The sequence below is a fragment of the Coturnix japonica genome, chromosome Z, assembly GCF_054131305.1.
Source record: "Coturnix japonica strain WE chromosome Z, WE-NBRP24, whole genome shotgun sequence".
In the NCBI taxonomy this organism is placed as follows: Eukaryota; Metazoa; Chordata; class Aves; order Galliformes; family Phasianidae; genus Coturnix; species Coturnix japonica.
This window is the reverse complement of record NC_140702.1, coordinates 43,102,614-43,124,579: the sequence shown is the minus strand read 5'-3', so window position 1 is coordinate 43,124,579 and position 21,966 is coordinate 43,102,614. Positions and strand designations below refer to the sequence as shown.

General features: G+C 37.0%; 1 protein-coding gene across 18 annotated transcripts in view; it reads right to left on the bottom strand.

The window, feature by feature from the left end:
* Positions 1-21,966, bottom strand: part of BNC2 (basonuclin zinc finger protein 2) — a 360,639-nt gene that overhangs the window by 47,571 nt on the left and 291,102 nt on the right. For all 18 annotated transcript variants that reach the window (XR_014939176.1, XM_085528312.1, XM_085528305.1 and 15 more), the window contains one exon: positions 4,040-6,006. Coding sequence is in view for 17 of the 18 variants with exons in the window: in XM_085528312.1 (XP_085384438.1) it covers positions 4,040-6,006 (1,967 nt within the window). In the remaining variant the exon portion in view is untranslated. The remainder of the gene's footprint in view (positions 1-4,039; positions 6,007-21,966) is intronic.

Sequence of the window (21,966 nt, the reverse complement as noted above, 5' to 3'; positions counted from 1 at the left end):
CTTTCCATTCACCTGAAAAGTATTCACATTGACTTTTCTTCCTTTCTTTCTCTTTTCCTGCTAAAAACTACATTGAAAAAAGAGCCTTTCTGTTTAAAAACAGACAAGTCGTTGCTCCTGATCACTGACATCAGTTTCAGTATGTTACTTTTTACTTTATATTGCCTTTCTGTAACAAGATATAGCCTGTATGTCTTGCCTTTAGAAAAAAGGTCTGTTGAAGTAAATACAAAAATAGTTAATTCAAGGAGTGACTCGTGCAGAATGGAATGAAAAATGATTTTGGGAAGTATAGAGTTTCCAGAAAATGGGAGACAGTTGTATTTCTCTTCATGAGGAGAGGGTCAGAGACATAGGTGTGTATAAAGTTTGATGAGAGCTGTTACATACGGCTGAGAAGATGATGAATAAAAAAACAGAGCCCTATTGAAAAAACAAACAAACAACAAAACAACTAGGCTCAATGGAGCTTGGACACTCAAAAGGCACTATATTTTATTTCTAGAAGGGAAAAGAGAAGTAATTACTGGGAGGACAGTGACAGTAAGTGCAGGGACTTTGCTGTGCTTTCTTCTGCTCTGTGTTGAAAAAAGATGTGTAAGATGGGAGCATGCAAGTCTGCTGACTATCTCTGTCCTCATTTACAAAGAATAGCACTGCTTAGTCAAAGATTTCACAAGATATTCCAGGAGAAGAATATTTATATGGGATTTTGCCTAGGCACAGATGATCTAGGAATGGTGATGCTGATTTCAGTCAAACTTTAATAGGCATTGCTGCAGGATATGTTCCAAAATGAAGAACTGCAGCCATGACACAAGGATAAAAAACCTTCCTTCAATCAAAGCGATGCTTTGTTAGCTCCTAGTGTGATCTGCTGCCTCTGAAAATTAGTTACGTGTATTGCAACACTACCCTTGCAAAGCTCCTACAGCAGCTACCACCACTGTCAAGAATTCAGAGTTCTTGAATGCAAGAGATAAGGGGAATACAGTCAGATCTTTAACTGACTAGAATTACACCAGCAAAAGATCCTAAGCAATGTCAGATGCCATTATTCAAAATAGAAAAGATCAACCAATGTTACTTATCCCCAGATAAGCTTTTGTTTTCTTTTAAAACATTTCCCTAACTAGTTATAACGTGATTATTAGTATTATTAATATAATTGCTAGCAATATGATTAACAAAATTATTAATAATACAGATTAAAACCTCTCAAGACAGTAGGCTATGAGACATCTAGAACTTCCACTTCATTGACAAGATAGTACTGAAAAAATAATTTAATTTTAATGCGCAAAATGAAGTATTTCTAGGCTTCTTTAGCTTGTTAAGGGTCACTTGATCGTGTGAGTGATAACGCAAACATATCATATAGACTTTTTATAATGTGTCTGAAAGAATGAAACAACAATACACAGGAATTTTTATCAAGGAGTGCTTACTGTGTGCTTTAGGTAGCTATTTATTTCTTTTACAGCACTTAATAGCAAAATGCCTCTGAGCTTTTAAGTGAAAATGATTTAAATGGCTGGATGAAGTTCTCACTTTGTAGTGTCTTTAATTTAGTTATCCATTTATCTTTGAGGTTCTGTCCATGATTTGAAGAGCTAGAAACTGTAAACTTAGGCCTTTTTCTAAAATAAAAGCATATATTTAAAAGGAATGTAAGCAAATTAAATAAAAACAAAATAAAATTGCATGGAAAAGACTTCAGGGTGATTAAGCAGCTTGCAGAAAGAATACAGACATTTCTCTCTCAAACCCCTGAAAGAATTAGCAAGAACTGTAATAGTTTAATTTGATTCAAGGTAGTTCCAGAAAAATCTGCAAATCAGGAGTGATAACGAATGAGGAAAAAAATCAAGCCTGAACAGGCCCACAAACAGTACCACTTCCTCACATTTCTGAAGTGCACAACCACTCTGAAATCTTTGCAATTTAGGTTGTATTATGTCTTGGAATTTTTGTTGTTCTGATTGTAACAAATAAATGAAACATATTCTGGATGTTACTGGTGGAATGATAAAAAATGGCTTTGTGCATTATGCAACTCAAAGTAATATGCAAATTATAATTTTATGTTTAAATATGCAGGATGCTTTTCAGTTCCTGAATCTGATTTTTATGGCTTACTTTCAATCAGCGTAATAGGAGTATATCCTACTTAGCTCAAAAAATATTTTCAAAATGTGTCCTATGTCCTATTTTAAGCTTTCATTTCTCAGCAATATTTTAAGTGTGTCATCACAGTTATTTCTTTGTTAGAACAGATACATCTTTACTATATTAGCTTTATTATTAGCATAATTTATCAATGGTCTCCTTCTGAAATCTAATACTTTGCATAATGTTCCAAATCCTAAATCTAGTCACGTCTTCATTCACACTGCATGAAAAGCTAACTAACATTTCATAATTCATTCGTGGCACCAGACTAACCAAGCCAAATTCTGGACTAACAAAACCTACACAATATCTAAATTTTGCACAGATCATGCCTTTGATTCGTATGGCTTTCTTCTCAAACTCAATCTTAATAAAAGTTATCAGGACATCCAAAGAAGGGAGCCTTAATTTAATTTTGCCTCTTTCATGTTCAGTGGTTTCATCCTACTGCAAACCAAACTTCCTAGATCGTTCTTTTTATCTGTTTTGAACTTGTTTTCTAACGTTTGTTCCTAATCTGTTTGGTGGACCAGAAGATATAAGACAGTGTGGGACTGAGCTCTCCACCTCAGTCACCTCAGAAGAAAGTTGCTTTTGTTTTGTATGATGTGATATTCACTTTCACATCCCATCAATTTCAATGGTAAAAATAAAGAAACTGTGTAGGGTATTTGTTTAGCTAGGTTTAATTTCATTCCTGTGTCTGTTGATTTTTTACAATGTGATGAAAAAATATGAAACACAAATAAAGGAAAAGAGAGGACACAATCTTGCTACCACTCCATGAACCACAGAGATTTTGTTATGTGACATATGATCATTATCACATGTGAGAGCTTTTAACCACAACTATGAAATAACTGTGTTATTCTACCACATTGACAAATTTCATTTATATTACATTTTCCTCAGGATTGAAAAAGAATAGTGTGTATTTAAAAACAAAAGAAAAAAGAAAAGAAAACAAAACACCACCACCAACAAAACATCACACAACAACAACAACAAAAATCACCCTAAGAGTTAAAGGACCAGCTGCTGCTGTTTAAGCCCAACTGTTTCAGTACTGATGCAGCATAGTTAGGACACAATGTCATCTGAATATACCCTTGATGATCTTAAAAATATGTAGAGGTCTAGTCTCTGCTCTCTGAGTGTGCTTAATTCCCATTCATTGGGAAGAAAAGAAAGTGGACTAAACAGCCACTGTGCGTAGAGAGGTGTATACATCCCTCTAAAGAGAAAAATATTTTCTTCCTATTTACTTGTTCTTGCTACAATGTAGCAGCTAGTTTTAAAAATTGAAGAGAAGCAAAAGCATTCTTTTATGCTTCATGTTTTCTTTTATATGACCCTATGGGGATAAAAATCTTTCTTTTATTGCAGTCCTTCCATTCTCTCTCTCTCTCTCCATCCACTCATCCAATTGTCCATCCATCCTTTTCCCTCCTTCCTAGTTCTGAGATTTGATGTGCATGCATGAAGACATTTCTACTGCGTATTATTTACTATACATTTAATAGAAGCTTTTTGTGATTTAAAAGCTGCAAGGAGAAAAACAAAACAAAACAACAACAAAAAAAATGTAACGAACTGCATCTTATAAACACATGTTCATAGGTACACTGAAAGAATAATGACATTTATTATCTTGCCAGTCACTTAAGAGGATGGCAAATATATACTATTCTGAACACCAAGCAATGATGAAAATCCTGAAGTGATGAAACTGTCTCAATGTCATGGGAACACGATTGTCACTTGTCATTACTGTGCATCTCTCTATTTCTTCATGTACCCTAAACTACCTATTCGTACATAATTCAGCACACTTAATAATGTAGAAAATCAATTAATATTTACTGACCTGTCTCTGCTTCTCCGTGATGGGAACGCAGCATTACAGCCAGCCACCGTGCAGACATGCATCTCTTTTAAATGAACGTTTCTGTAGTGAAGTTTCACACTGTAGGAACTCTTGAAACTTTTCTTGCACACGTAGCAGATCTTGGGGTCTGGGCTTGAGCACATTTCACCTTCTGGGGAGAACTTCTGAGGGCTGTTATAGTTGAATGTGGAAGCAAAACTTTCATGAAGGGCAGCCATACTGGCACTTCCTCCATTGTACAGTCCATATTGGCTCATGTAGAACATATCATATGTAGGGTCTGTATACTCTTCCTTCACCTTAATGACATCCTGGTTAGAAGAGTCATTGTGGTTTTCATCTGGTCTGTCACTGTGCATCATAGATTTTTCAACAGGTTCATGGAGGCGGTCATCACCTTCCATGGATTCTTCACACAGTTTTGGCTCTGAAGTCTCAGACTCGTTTTCATAGTCTCTCTCATGCTCCTGGTCTTCTGATGTCATACTGTCTGCCCTTCTTATATCTGGTCTGGAAATGCATCTGTTTCTGTCAGTTTTGGAAAAGTCTTTCACAGACAAGCCTGGGCTCATTTCTTCCTGAGAATGGCAGTGATTGTCGTGACCAATGTCATTTACCATTGTGCCGCTGTCATTCACCTCTTCATCTTCATCATCAAATTCGTCGGCAGTATCAATAACTTCCTTTTCTATTTTAACTGGCATGCTTGACTTCCTTGGCTTCTTCTTAGGGGCAAGGTCAGCATTAGGCTCTGAGGTGGGCATCAGCACTGATGGTACTGATGACTCTGAAGGAGGAGGGGGATGCTGCTCCATGCCACTTGCTGCTGGTATTATTGGACTGGTAGGGAGGGAGGTTGGAGGACTCACCATTTCTCCAGGAGTAAGTAAATTTCTGTAAAAAGGAGGAACAGGTTGAACAGTCTTTAAAGCTGGAAACACCAGCTGACTGGGAAGAGGATTTTGTAGTACAGGATCTAGAGGAGGAGTGGTAAATCCCATTGGTGGACGCCCAGGGCTTGTTAAAGTTAGGTTGGATTTCGTACTTGCTATGACTGGGGTGGCAGCACCCGATGTGGCACGAATTAGATCTTTGTCTCGGTTATTTCTTAGCATAGGCATGTGGAGACGGGGGTTGGGGTTAGCGCTGTGTCGATTGCGGCTTCTGAGAGAGCTGAAGACCATGTTGCAGCCCTCAATAGTGCAACGGTGCTTGATTTTCAGGTGAACAGCATTGTAGTGGATTTTAAGCGTACCTTTGTCATAGAAGGTTTTGCCACATGCATTACAAAACACTCTTCCTTTTCTAGAGGCAGACCCCATTCTCCTCATTCTGTGAATGCGGAATGAACTTTTAGTATGCTCTGTTTTTGATAAATCATTGACAGGTGTTGGTGTCTGAACAGGGGAGACACAGGGTGGCTCAGTTTTGGGTTCAACATTTGTGATGCTGGTCAAAGCATTCCTGCTGGATGTTTGCTCATTCTTGAAAGGTGTAGGTGAAACTTCAGATTCACTGCTCTCATTATATTCATTTTGAGCTGTAAGGCTTGGTTCACGGAGCCTCATTGCTGGCTGTTCCAGCAGGAGGCCATTTGGAGGCAGCCCCAGCAGTGGAGCAGAGACTGGATTTATGTATTGGAATGGTAGCAGGAATGCAAGACTATTCGGGATGTTTTCAAAATGATGAATGCTGGAAGGGTTGCTATTCTCCAGGTGAGCAAGGAGACTTGGGCTCCTGGTGCGATTATTGCTTTCAATAAAAGTCCTTATATCTGAATCTGTCTTTGAAGATGGCACAGCCACAGCCTGCCCTTCTTTTTCTTGAATTGCCATCAGCTCCACAATGGATTTGGTTTCTCCAAATCTCAGGAACTGCTGAAGGGTAATGATCTCTTCTTCCCTGGACATTATGGCCCAGCGGTCCAGCACCTTGCCTGCAGCATCCTAGAGGCCATATCAAAGAAACAACAAAGACAAACACAAAGAAAAAAACTTATTGATTCTGCATAATTATTGAATTCAATAGAAGGTGCTCTGCTGCCTGCACATGAAATACTAAGCTCAAAAAACAACATGCAATCAGTGTTAACAAAACTCAACCAAAAAAGCAAACTTTTTTAGCCATGCAAATACCATAATTACAGTCACAGTTAGAGAAAAAGATTGAGTTTAATAACGTCAGAGCACACAAAATGTAGAACACTGGGGCTCTGTGATCTGAAATGCCTTTGATTTGCTATTTAAAAAGCAGTGATCTATATACCATGAAAATGTTCCGTACACATTTGTTGCTGTGCACTCCATTGTACAATATGGAAAACTGTACCTTAATAGATGTTAAATGGTGTCAATGTAAGAAAGAGCTAAACAAATGAATTTGATAGATTTGCTTTTCAAATATAAGTAAACATACAGCTTAAATTGCTCATGGACCATCTCACAGGAAATTCTAATGTAAGGCAAACAGTCTCAAAAATAGCACATAATACTAGTATCTTCCTCCTCTTTTTTCTTTTTCTTCTTTTTTTTTTTTTTCCCAGTTTTTATTTTTCATGACAGCAATACTGAAAAACACATTCATTATAAACTTACATCGAAAGGCAGAAATAGAGAAATTGTTTAACGCATAACTGGCAATTGATTGTAGACTGGCAGTCTTGGTATGGCTTAGACTTAAAGAGTGACTTTTTTTGCTATAAATGACAGTTAAAATATGTAAAAAGTAAGCAGCTGATGGATGTAGATAGCATAAATGTGTAAAAATGTTGTCTCTTAACACTGCCTTCTGATACCAAGGGAAAAATCCAGAGAGAATACACATCAGTAATCACCAGACTATCTGTTGTTAAATATACATTAAAAAGCATTTCACACTTTCATTTTTGCTAGTAAGCATGAGATTTGCCTGAAGGTAGGACTTAAAAATTCTGCAATGTAATGTCAGGCAATCCATTCCACCATGTATTGATAAAAAGATATTAAAATACTTATATAATGAATACATCATTTTATTGGCATCTTTCCTTTTGGGCAAATGCTGGACATAACATCAGCATGGTAACTATAACCAACAAGCACTGTTGCATGCCATCAAATCAGAATGATTCCAGTGCTTCCTCATGCATTAAACAGTTTGAAATCCTTGCAAAGATACCCCTCTGTACTGTCTCTGATCTTTTTAAATCTTGACTCTCAGCTTCAGAACCCATTCAAACATTCTGGTCATGGCAAAAACCACCAGTTTTTACTTGATTACAAAGCCAGCAAATATCTTTCAGTTTTTGCAATCTTTATTTATTTGTTTGTTTATTTTCAGTTTTCAGAGTATCGATTCTTTCCTCTCCTCCCCAGAAGCTTCCTTCTAAGCACTGGAAAATGCCATTTGTCCCAAATGTATTTATTTGATTAAATACATGTATGTATATATGTATATGTATATGTATATATTATTAATTATTTCAGCTCTGATGCATGTCAGCTTTTTAAATCCAAAGCTAATGGTGAAGGTTGATGCCATGTATGCCTCAGAACCTCACACGCCAATGCAGAATGTTTTGAAAGGTTCCATGCACAATAGCTCACAATGAAACATTACAAGACTATGAAACTGCCAATGGTAAATAATTACAGAATATTCTTAGAAGAATTCTCACTGCATTGATAGAGATGTAGAGCACCAGAACCAGTACCTAATCAGAACTTATCAAGCATGCATTTACATATAGATGAAAGAAACGCCAACATGCAGATGCTGGTCCTGGTCTGAAGTATTAGTCAGGAAGCGTTCACACCTTTAAATACCTTTGAGCACTTTGGACATCCATAATTGTTATGCTCCCCCTGCTCTACCAGTCAGATGGAGGAGTATTTTAGAGGCAGTCTGCTATCTAATAAGAATAATCCGGAACAGAAAACCAACAAGAAATATACCCCACAAACACCCAACAGAAAAAGAAACAACACAAAGATCAGGTTTATTTTTGAAAGCTCTAAGATAATTTTTCCCCCACTTCACCCAAGTTGTGTTGATTACTAGCCCCATGAATGCCACCTACATTTCCTTGCATCAACTTCTCCTTCTACTTGCAGCCAGCCATACTGGTTCTGCTTTTGAGCAGCTCTTATGTGAAACTCAAAAAACAGTCACCTGTGACACAGTTTATGCACACAGTCTCCCAATCTGAAGCCACAAGTATTCACTGCTTCTAACTGTAACTTGAAGATGGAAATAACATTGTCTAATTTACACTGCTTGCATGTATTGAATTAGAACCCCTGACTGCAGCCAGCTGTAGGCTGCTTTGTAATGTACTACTGGTAGTAATTTGTTTTGTTTTTGCTTTAATTTGTAAATCACTCACAGGCTTATGTAGCAGATGGATGTTTTGTAAAACAGATATTTAAGTAAATAAAAATTAAATACAGCCCGTATGAGAATAACTCTTGGGAATAGTAGGTATGGGTCCTGTAGCAGACTGCCACACATCAGGGGAAGGTTACTTCACGCAGTCTCCCATCCAATGGCTGTAGATCCAGCCATCTATGTACACTGAACAGGGAGACGATGCGGCTCCCTGAATGCTTTCAGGGAATTATTCCACAGCTAAAGTCAGAGATGCTGGCAGCTGGCTACACGACCTACCTCTCCATGAGATGCCACCCTCTTCCATCTCATTTAGTCAATGACAGAACGTTTTGGGTTTGCAGTGAAGAAGGACAGACTTTCAGCTGTTGCTAACTGCCACTGATCAGAAAATTTGGCAGTGAAGTATGTGGTTGTTGAGGGGTTTACCTTCACTCTTACATAAACAGTAAGGTATCAGAAAGTGGGCCTTAAACATTCTCTGCCTACTTTTACTAGTTGCATCAAGCTATATCTGGTTAATTCACAGCAATCATTTTTATTTCCCTAGCCAAAGTAAAAAAAGTATTGCACAGATGCCCGTGCTTCATAGAAAACATGCTACCTATGGATACTGTATAGCATATGCTTCAGTATTTACATAGTGATGGCTTTCCATAAATCATTTTAAGTATGTACTATGCAAACCTAGATAAAGAATGAATAGGAATGTCATTTTTTGATAAAACTTAAAATTAACAAAAAATCTAACCATTATCCACTTTGAATTAAGCTATAACTAGCTAGGGATCTCTCTGTATATGGTAATACTTGATTAGAAGTTCAAGTCCTTTCTTACATATAATCGATTTCTTGTTTCTTACAATCTCTCATGCTAAATTTTTTCCCCAAAGCCATTAAATCATATCCACATTTAAATATTCCACGACAAAAGGTTCCAATTTATATTACGTTTTTTCAGCTCACTACTGATTAAGCCAAGCCTCCTGTGACAATGTGTACAGTGAAGTCGGTGAACAGAGAGATACCACCGCATGCGCACAGCTTTACACCAGGCAGTAGACAAGTAAGCCTGATTTCTTTCCTCTTCACCCATACAGCCTTGTTTTTTAAATTGTGTTTTACATGAGTGGGTAGCTCTCTCTCAGTTTCAGACACAGAAAAATTTTTAATCTCTAAATCATACAAAATCTAACCTCCAAGGATGCAAAACATAACCTTGGATGTTTTTCTCATTCTAAACACACACTTGACTCTTCCTCTTCCAATACATATATGTTTATTATTTTTATAGATTAGGATTCATATACAAAAAAAAAAAGCATTAAATCTAGACAGCAAAGGCAGAGCTAAATAACCTGAAGTTGCCTCATTTTTATTTATTTTTTTAAAATTAATTAATTTAATTTTTTTCTGCATGTGTTACAAAGAGATATGCTAGGGTACATCATATCTTAAACTTCTAGGTCAGACAGTACAAGTGATGGGCCTCTAGATGATTATCTTGGATGATGCAAACATGCTAAAGCAGAAGATGGGCACAAAATTCATTCTGATTTGTAAGAACTTAATTGAGGAGGGCTGTGAAGAAGTCTTAATTTCCTGAGGGCCTTTAGGCTCTATGAATTTTAAGCTTTCAATTCATCTTGAAAACCTCACAATTTAAGAACTGCTTATTTAGAAAATAAGGATGGCTTACACAAACATACACCATAAACACACGTTGTAAGCCTTGAACTTTTGTTACAAAATCAGTTGTTTTAAATTCTCACTTTGTGTAAGAAGCTGTATCAACTCCTGCATTCCTGTAGTGCGTTTAACTAAATGTATACATATGTGCTCATGCCACATATATATGTACATACACATACACTTCACAGACTTTTTGCAGTTCTATTTTTATCTTACTAATTAAATTTTTGGCATAGGTAAAATAAAGTGTATATATGCTGCTGCCTGAATTTATACTGAGAATTACAGAAGAGTTGATATTAACTAGAAGGTTAAAAAACTCTACAATTGCTTCTTAAGCAAGGCTTTTGTGCTCAAAGTTACACAGAAAAACACAGTGCCAGAGTTTGTATTTTATAAATTTTGCATATGCACCACAAACTGTTGTTTTTGATGCATATCAACTAAGTACCCACATTGCAAAATATTACTTAGATATGTATTTGATTAATTAAATAAGCAAGCTTGGTGTTTAAAGTATCACTTTCTTCTATGAGCCCTTCTTAAAGAGCTATATATTTTCTAGCTGATCTCTAAGAAACATTTTGAATGCAGCTGTAACAATTGAAAAGCAGACCAAAAGACATTCATTTGGTCATACTATAATTGCAGAGGATGGTTTTAATTAGGGTGTAGACAGAAGAAAAAAAATCAACATTTGTTTCTAATAAAGAAAAGCCTACATAATTTCCATGATTTAGGGTTTGTTGTTTTTGTTTGGCTGAATTTCCCAGGAGCATCTCTTTGCTTCCCAATTAAATTTCAAGCTGTTACGCTATGGGTAGTCCTACTGCTCCTGGGGCAAAAGCAACCAAAGCTGTGTAGCAGCACACCCGCTTACATTTGTAGGGATGGGAGTGGAAATGCGCAAACATGTTGGCTTCTTCTGGCCCACCCTCTGACTTCAATACAGCAGAAGTAAGCCCTGTATTTGGCTCTCCTTATGACCATTCACATACTCATTTTCCCGATAGGTGTTTTTTCTATGCTGAACCTAGCCCACCTTTGCTCCTGTAAACACACAGAAAAACTGTGCATACTTGCTTGCCGTGATTATACATGTGCAACTGATATAAAATTTAACACACCCAGCCTGCAACGAGCCATTGTTAAAATTTTTTCCCCTCATCTGTCACTACTTGTCCACCTCCCACCAGCCCCCCTGCTCCAACTGAAACCATATGAACAAACTCATGTTTAAGTGTCAGCAGTCCTCTCCTTGAGTTATACCGCTGCAGCAGGAATGAACACAGTGCAGCTCTACCGAGTTCTCAGTCAATAATGGAAATCTTTATCTTTTGGCTTCACTGCAGCCTCCACTGTGCTAGAAAAATCAAAAGCGATAGATATTCTTCCCTTCAGACACCCTTTTCCCTCACCTACTGGAGTTGTTTTCTTCATCCCAAAGATACAGGGTGTGCATAAGAATGCCAGATGCAGCAGAGGGAGAAAAAAGTCACTCTTTTCCTTAAGCATCAAGTAAAAATGACACCAGCATTGTGCATGCAAGTGAAAACTAACATGAAGGAGATGTTATTTACAATTACACATGTGCTCATACTTACCTGTGCTGCCACATATAAACAGTGCTTAACTCTGGGTTTTATGCTTCATGTCTCCTTATGCATGCAGCATCGAAAACCTTTGCATTTTGACCAAAGACTTTCACAAATTTTTATTAATTGATACTGTAGATACTGGGTTGAAATCTGGCCTCAGTATAAATGCAGAGTACTTGTACTTCAAATAAAGAATAATTCCACTGACCATGCTGGAAAGTAATTTTGAATAAACTTAGCCCTGAAACACTACATGGAGCCAAATCTGTTTGAATATATATAGGGGGCATACCACCATGGTGGAGCACAGCAGCTGTGTAACGATGCACAGGAGTGCTGCTCAACAGTTTCAGAGTGAAAGTGAGGAACACCATGTCCTGCTGAAACTGCAGATGGAACGTAAGGAGGTGGAATGCAATAACCGCAGCTGAAACCTAGCCAGGACACCGCCGTTAACCACCCACGCTCTTGCTAAATGGCCTACAGGGTCTTTACTGACCAAAAGTATGCAGGTCCTCTGTTTTATATCTCATCCTGAAGACACGTGCCAGGAGCACAGCTCCCTGCATAAGCAACCTGCTAGAGCTCTGATTCTGGACTGGAGTGGTACCAAATGACTGGATCCCCAGCACACTGCACCCTTCAGAGACTAAAATTCCTTTTTTCTTACAATCCTTTTTTATTTTTTAGGTTCACTGAAGTTAGAAAACTCAACAACAAAAAAACCAAAACTGACCAAACTTGACTGCAGAGATTTTCAGAGCATTGATCTGAGAGATGATGCTACTCTGTCAAATACCAACTAGAAAGTAGCCACGTAAACTGGGGGTCAGGAAAAAAGCCTTGTACCCTCTTCACAAAAGGAATCAATCTTTTGAACTCTTTCCTGCTCCTCCTAAAAGTATATTCACCTCTTTGACTCCAGTAGAACTACTAGGATGCAAGGGCATTAGTTTTAAATGCTTCTGATTTTTAAAACTTATTGTTTGACTTTTGATAAAATATTCACTTTGTTAAGGAATGCTCTTGATTATGGACCAGATAAGAATGCATAATTCACAAGATGATCACTTCTTTTTTTTTTTTTTTTGGATAAAAATGTGTACAGCATTTTTATTTTTAAAGCTATGATAGATCACTGTGGGGTTACAACATATTTAATCACAGCAGTTTCAGCTTCATTTAATCATGAAAAAGCATGCATCAAGCATCTTTGCAACTGGGTGTCTGACAAGTATTTCCACAGAAAACCTGTGTCCACACTCAAAGAACAATCTAAGCACTGTTAGAATTCAGTTCTCTTCTTGCTTTTTGAAATTTTACAGTGGCATATGTCCTATGATGTCAGTGAAATTTGATTTACAGCTATCTTGTTGGTGGGAAGGAAAAAGAGCTACAAGCCTCATCAATTAAATGGTAAGATTTGTCACTTATTGGTTACAATGGAGCTTCCATTAGCAGACAGACACATTGCTGTGGCAGTTTTAAGATGATCCAAAGTCAATCTTCAGCACTCATCATTAACCCATTATCTTGCATTTATTTTGAAATACCAATGCCAATACCCAAGAATTTTCCCCCTTGCCTATGACAAATGTCACAAATTTTCAAAGGCAAGTATTTACTCCCTGTACCATCTGCTATGGTTCAGCTTCTCAAAGATTTCTAGAGACTTTACCCAGGGAAATGAATGTAAACTCACCAGATGCTTTATGGTATTTGTACAAGAAAACATTTCTTAATGTACACCCAAGGTGAGGCAAATTTTCTCACATTCATGGTAGAATATCATCAACATTTTATAGAAATCAAGCATTCAGATTATTTAAACAGCTTTGAATTTTAGGCTGCTGAACCTCAAATCTAGAGGAAAAATCATTTCAATGTCTCTGAAGCAGCTATGCCACCAGCTTGTGGTGAATGAGGGTGCTTGCTACTAGGCAGACAAGCTTCTAGAGGCAATCAGATCACCAAGTGTGCTGTGCATGAAGTCAGAAGTTTTAGATTGTATGAGCTGTTGTGGGGATTCTTGAGGGCATGGACGCATGGGGACAGGAAAGGATCCAGACAATGACATAATTCCAGGTGTAATTCTTGCAAGCCAGGTGGATAGGAAATAGCTACCTTGCACACAACTGCAGCCATGACTGATCTACGTTTGCACCTTCTTGAATTTTTGCATATCCAGTTGCACATTCTGGTAAGCTATATAAGATGCCTTGATAATATCAGTCCCTGAAATCACTTTTAGTTTTACTGTCTGCAAAATTCACTGAGAAGTAATGTTAACATTTTCTGTGCTCCAGCACTCTTTCACTGAATTTAGCAGGCTTCTTAAATCTATCTTCTATGCCTGTTTCACCATGCTGAAAGAATGATGTAAGCTTTATGGGTAAAAAAGAAGCACTCACAAAGACCAACAATGAATTATTTTACTTGCTATATACATGGTCACAAGAGACATCCAGGTTTTCTTCAGCCATGACCTTCTCCAATTATCACAACGTGATAATACAAACAATTCATCATGTCTTACATCCCTGCAGCTGTTCCATGCAACGTGCACTGTACCAAAAGCAGAGAAAGATATACATGAGTCAAGTCAAATAAGATTATCTGACAGACCTTTTCTCACTTTAAATACCAGCTCACTAACACCATAACCCTAACTGGAAAATTCAAGCAACAAAATATTATTCTTACTTGGCTTGTAAGTAAAACTTCTAAAGAAATCAGTAAGAGACCTGCCTAACCAGTGTCACTGCAATGAATTAAGAAGTTGTCCAGTGTTTTATCACTGGAGAAAAATTGCCAATAGTTGGATTTAATTACAAGCTTGGCTTTCTGATTGAACGCTAAGTTGTGCCTCAATAAAGGGATTCATCTGTATAGTATATGCTGGGTATTTGAATGGCAGTAGAACCAGGAGATTGATTTCTACCTTTAGTATTCATTAGGGAACTATGCATTATTACTTGCAATATATATGACATAATCTTAATGAGGCCCTCTTTTTTTTTTTTTTCTTTTCATTGTTTACCTAAAAATTGGCACCAAGAAAAACACACGTAACATAGGTGGCTATCTGATGCAGAAGTGAGGCAGCAGTGCAGAAGTGATGCCAAAAAAGGCAGAGGTCAATGAAATATATAAAATGCTGTGATACATGAAGTGAACCATCTGCACATCTTACATGCACTGAAATGCAAAAGAAAGTGGAGGAATTATATTACAGTGTACAAAGTAATAATAACTGTGCCTGCATGTCTTAATACCCTCTTGTCCCAGCAGTCCTGACTTTCTAGGCAGCCCACTTCTCCACATTAACAGTAGTCATTTGGAGAGCAGCAAACGTGCCATTAGAAGCACTTTTACAAGTGTATATTCATCCACCAATTAGCTTAATGTGGCCGCTTTCTGCATATTTTCTATCCAGGCTTGCACAAATCTTATTAATATTTCCCCCTAGCGCTTTGACAGATTACCTTGTCATTATGCATCCTGGAGCCTTTTAAACAATATGGGTAAACTACTGTTTGCGAGGTTAATGACAATTATCCCCTAATTACTGCATAAGTCACTCAGTCCACTTTATCTCATAGGCAGGGTTCTGCTCTGTGTATCTGCCATTGTGTCACTGTAAATGAATCTTGTATAGCTATGTTTATCTGTCGTTGCCTTGTAAATTACATTGACAGAAGAATGAACAAATTATTGTGTGTCATCACTTAAAATACAGCTTCTGATAAAAAAAATGTCCCACAAGCACAGCACTTGAATTTTAGCCTGATGGCAATTAGTATACACATGTTTAATGTTTTTGGCGATATATTTAGACGCGGATAGGACACAGTGTGGTGGTAGAAGGCTCTGAAGTGGTAAGCCTAAGGGCAGTGAAACAGAGAGATACTGAAAGCTACACTACTAGTAATTCCACGATCACCTCCTGAGAACTCTTCTGCTAATTTAACAGTTGATAGATGAGGCAATGATATTTCCCAAACAACCTCACATTCACTGCTGTGCCGAATTCCACATTTTCCATTGTTTCTGACCACATCCGCAAAGGTGGTTTTTATTTGTTCTTTCATTTGTTTGTTTGTTTGTTTTTAGCAGAAAAATACAAACTGATGTTGTATTTTTTAGTGCTGATGTTGGAACAGCAGCAGTATCCATAAAACCAGAATCGATGCAATTCAGAACAGTATCAAAGAGGATGAATAATTTGGATCATGTCTGCCCTGACCAATTCTAGTGACTCCAAGAGGACTGCTCGGAGCAGAAGCCAGGGCAGAATCTGGCAGCCAGCACCTACATCAATGTATTGATTTTAAAAATAAAATAAAATAAAATAAATTAGCACATTGTCTACTCTTTTCTACAGCGTCTGTGCACTGGGTCACCTCCTTGGTGTAATTAGAGCTCAATAGAGAGAGAGAGAGTGAAAAAAAAAATTCCAAGTTCAATTCACCCTCTGTGGACTGAGGTATTTCCACATTAGGAGAGGAAGGAAGAACTGGCAAATGTCAGCTTCCCAAAATCTTCCATTTTCAAGCCAAAGCTAAGACAGGGCAACACTAAAACCAGGTTTGCTCTGCTTTGAGAAACAAAGTTGACTTGTTGACCTTGATTATCTATTTCACCAAAGGCACCTTGATGACTTTAACACAAAGCACAAACATAGCCATTGTTCAGAAGCAAAAAACATCTATACCTGAGTGTGGTATATAAGTACAGAAATTATATGGTTAAAAATAAATAAATAAATAATCTGGCTTTTACTTAGCGTTTCTTCCTGCAAGGGTCTTGGAAAAATAATTGCTTAACAGCCATAGGAACAACAGTCATATGCAAACAATGTTACAGAGACAATGCAGTTCCTGTGCAGGCCTTTTATCTTATTTTGCCAAGTCCTTTTATTCTAGTTTTGGATTGCCAGAAATCACATTAATTAAATAAATTTAATAATGACTGTGATTCTTACTGTTACTCGGGCTTCAGATTTTTTGTCCTCAAGCTTGGTGTAGTCACAGCACATGAACTTCCTCACACCAATCATCTGAGCAGAAATTGAACCACCTCCCTCAGGTCAGACATTTAACTCCCAGAACAGAGGTATTTCTCTGCTTTCCAGACAAATGGGTGACTTGTGAAGTGAAATGCTCTTTTGGTTACTCAGACAAAATTATCTGCCACTCAGCTTGCAGGAAAACATTGTGTAACAATGGGTATGTCATCCCTGCATCCTGCAATACGGTTGCATTGTAATGCATTTTAACAGCCTTGAGAATGTGCTTCATTATGCATACATTCCAAAATGATATATACATTATTGTAATGTAGTGGTACATTCACATATGTAATATATATTTGATTATGTCTTACATTTACATACCTTCTAATTTAGCAAATCTTACCATTTTATAAACATCCTAAAATATGTTAAATACCGGCTTCTGATTAAATGCAAGGAGAAGATGCAAACTGGAACAGAATTATGATTCCCAAAAGGAAACAATATGAGCCTGCTTAAGCTGCTGTGCAAGAAAAAGAAATGTCAGTATTCTACAACTTGTGATTATTTTGTGAAATTCAGTAGGTTATTCTAACATCGAAAGCCTCTCAATCACAGTAAAGCGTACATTTGTTTTATTGTATTATGATAGTGTAATATCCAGGACAAATAGGCACACTGAGATTCAACAAAATTACCAAAATTACTTAAAATAACAGTGGTTTATACAGAACATAGATGAGGACAGCACCTCTGGCCATGCTCTTAGTATCGGCTGGGAGAAAAGTCTGTACTGAAATTGTAAGAAAATGTAACAGCCATCACTGCTAGGGATAACTAAAAAGACTGATCGATTTTGAGTAAGCACTACCTCAAGGGTTTTGGTCCCACTAAGATTGATCTTTGTGTCTGTCCTGTGTTCAGTCAATGCAACTTTCAGCAGGGTATCCACTGCAGAAATAAATGGAAGTGCTGCAGTAATCCTCCACCCCCTCCTCCAAGTATGCTATTTTCTCTCTGAGTTGAAGGAAAAGGAAAGCCAATGTGGCTGACAGTGAAGTGCTAGTCAACAGATTGTTTAAAATGCTTAAAGACACAGAATATTGTTATTGTTGAGTATAGCATCATTTGAATATATATATATGCCTAAATCATTATTAGTACTTCTCTTTGGAGATTTTTGGCCTCTGACTTTGGCTAATAGCACAGAAAGCATGTGTAACAGAAGCATGCTGTTATAAACTTGAAACAGACAATTTGGAGTTGTCCCACCAATTCAAAGACTAATACCTGGCTTCTATGCAGGCAAAAGTGTGCCTTAATACAAGATTAACATTTATCTGTATTTCCTAAAGGAAACAAGGATGGCTGTTTTTGAGAAAAAGAGAAAAACTGTGAGGCTGATTTAACTGGTACTTTTTTTTTTTTTTTTTTTACAAATTAACTCTGGAAAAATAACAGAATGAAATTAGGTGACATCTAAGAAACTAGGGAGGAGATGTATTATTAAATTAAAGTATTATTTACATAGGTATTATCATCTTTGCCAGAGATCTTTTACATTTAAATGGAAGTATATAACTTTGATCTAAACTTGATTCAAAAAACTAGACGGCACTTTGTATGGAAATAGATCAGCATGTGGTAAAGGTAGAGGTAAGCAAGAAAGCACAAAAAAATTGAATATGTACATTGTGTTAATAAGACAGTTCAGTCACAGTTTTACTTACAAGAGGAAATTCTGGTGAGGAACTTGAACATTTAGGATTAGACTAAAGATGTTATTTTTCTTTATCAATTATTCATCATTTGCAGAGAATTTTGCACATTATGGAGTTTTACCTGGTTCTCAACTCTACAACAGTAGAGGACAAATACAATTTTCACGAGCAATTAATGTTGAGGAGGACGTTGGACAATATGGTATCTATATACTGTATGGACTGGACAGAAGAATAAGTGAGTGAATACTAAATGCTGGAGATTAACCAGAGCCATTCATTGGCCTGACTCTGTTTAGGCAGAAATCCCTTTCTTTAAATATAGTGGAAGTTCTGTTTGAGTAAATTCTTGAAAGCCAAGCCATGCTGATGCCCATGTCATCCCTCTCATTTTTCCAGCCGAATTGCTAGTATAGTTTGATAGACATAAGCATTCAAACAAAAATAACTCATGTACAAAAAATCTTCATTATTTTTGGTTTTCAGAGTTACTGTTTGAACTACAGGTGCAAAATGACCTAAATGCTTGGAAATTCAAACTGAGGAGCCAAATTGTACCTATTCACAGAGTTTAAAATTATACCCAAAATATCAAAAATACATCTCATATGCTACAAACATTTGCCAACTGAAAAGGTAAGCAGTCTTCTTTTTCATATTGAATGTCTTTTCATATTGAGATCTCAGAGATAAGGGATGGAAATAGGCAAACCAGGGACTATGGCACTACCTGAGGAAACTGAAGCCTTATTCCTTGATCCACAAGGCATTTTCTGTGTATTCTGGACAAATCACATTGCTTCTATACCTCAGACTATTGTCTTTAAAGTGGTAACACGCATGTTATTAGGAAAAACCCACTGCAGATTTAGAAAAGGCTGAATTTGGTGGAGCCCTAAAGATTTGTACCCTTGAAACTTACTGCAAAGTGGACCTGGCTTTATGAATATTCAAAAAACCCCTATAGTAAGATTTAATAGGAACTGAACTATGAAATAATTGAAAAGACAAACTTTTCAAGAGAACCACAACAAAATTTGCACTCTTTTTTTTTTTTTTTTTTCCCCCAATGGAAGATGGTAGAACATCTCTGGAAGGATGTAGTTCTATAGTATGCAGACAAGTAGACTGATCTGTCAATTAATGTTTTTCTAGTCCAATCTCTTAGAGAACAACCTTTATCATATATATGATACATATGATTGTTTCATTCATGCTTATTATATTCAGAACTTCCCATGTGAAATAGTTCTCAAATAAAAATACTAATCCCACTTCCTCAAATGGGCACCAATAAACTGTCTTTAGATTACTGGTAACACAGCGAACTTTGAGGGAAATAATAGCACTCATACTTACAAATTTCTCTGGATAGCTTTACAAGCCACCCTCATTACCTCAGAGGATGGATGACATAATACAGAAGAGACTCCCCTGAATACAACTATTTGTTGAGAAGCAAATAAAGTGAATTATTTTCATAAAAAAAGAGAGCCATAAGAATAGCTTGGCAAAGTGTAAGCAAAAGTAACTTTTAATGTCTTTGGCAAATCCCCAGCTCTTAGTAATGGCATCCAAAGTTGGTTCAAGTGTGGGTGATAAAGCAGGTTTAGAGTTGCCTTTCAACTTTTACTTTTTAATAATAAAAAATCAATATACAGAGGATTACAAGCCTCTTGGTTTTGATTTTATATATCAAAAGCAAAAGACTGACAAAGCTACGGTGGTGTATGAAACTCCTCAGGCCACCGTTACAATGCAAATATTTTTTCTCTATTTATTTGTGGCACTCCACTGTGAAGCTAAAATACAAAAAATAATAAATTCTTTATTAAAATAAAGTGAACAATCTTTTTTTTTTTTTTGTTTTGTTTTGTTTGTTTTTACATATTTTGGTTTTTTGTTTTATATATATATCTTACATGGAAATGCAATCCTTAATATACATTTCTAAACCCCCAAAATTTAACAGATTATAATTCAGATCCTAAATTAATCATAAAAGTCTATTTCAAAGGAAAACAAGAAATAGCCTGGACAGCAGCCCACATTCAAACAAAATTGCTCATATAGGGCCAGATGCACTGTGAATTACACTATGGGATAAAGGGAAAGTATCATGGTGTACGAAAGAAATGACAAAGTACATCTTAGCAGTCAGTGCCTCAGCGCTGGTAATGTCTGACATGAAACTGTTTGAACAGTTTTGTGAAGGAAGTCAGACTCTCACTGTTCACAGACAGACCTGGAACAAACGTGATAGTAACACAGATGATCTCATAGGGATAGAAGGCCATATTCCTGCAGTTTTGAAAAAGGCAAATGGGAACTGAAGCCTGCAAGCCAGTGTCAACTTTGCTCACACAGGACAGTAAGGTCAAACCTGTGGAGGGATCTATAATATTCGCAGGAAATGGAGTTACCATTTGTAAGCATAACTGGAATTACTGTTTTTAAGTTATTTAAAACATACTTCTATGACTTGCAGTTTTCTTTGCAAGAAAAGACTGCTGCCAAGTCTTTAGGATGGCAATATAAGTGTTATTATGTGATCAACTCATGGAATTATTTTTCACAGTTTTGCTTGTTTGTTTGTTTGTTCTTTGTTTTTCTTAAAAGTGAACTGCAGAGTAATTAATTCAATTTGGTGGAGCTAAACAGGCAAGGTTACCTATAACGTGGTGGTCTCAATCCACATGAGCTTGAAGGAAGGGACCACACCTTCTAAAATCCATTAATCAAATCAAATTACTGTGCATGATTCACCATAGGAACATCACAGCAGTGTGAGCATGTTTAAACAATTATATTGTGGTACAAACACAGCAGCAAGGACACAGCAAACAGCAGCAGCTGTAGGTCAGAACATACAGTATTGCAGTGCCTTATTCTTACCTTCATAATGATCTCAAGGAAAGAAAAACATTGAATTTACACTCACAGAAAGAAGGCAACATAGGTACTGTACTAATTACTGCACTACTGCAACCCCTTTTAAATAAGACCAAGTATTCTTAGGTCAGAGCCAGGCTTCCTCCTCAAGTAAAGCTCTAGGAGGGGAAATTACACAAGGAAAGAAGGATCGAAGCTGCGTTGTCAGAACAGCAGGTGAGGTAAGGCTTGGAAAGAAGTGGTGTAAGCTACACGTAGGAATTATGAGAGAGGATAAAGCAATGGACTAGTCCTTCTGCTACTGGCCTCACTGCTTGCCTACCTCTTTCTCTGTCTTCCAGTGTGAGCAATAAGAGCTAAGGCTACAGCACAACCAACTATAGCAGAACCATCCATAAGCAAGTACTGACTGGGACAATGCCAGAACAGTAAAAGCACCATTCACTTAGTATTTTTAAGCATGCTGTACTGTATGTAGCTCTCTAAGGAAGACTGATTTTCATAAAGACCCATTTTCATCTGAAGTTACTGATGATGCTATAAACCACAATAGTTTCTCCACTTGAGTCTTGCACTGGAATTTCAAGTTTGCTGCAAGAAGACCAGGTATTTGCCAATGCTTGA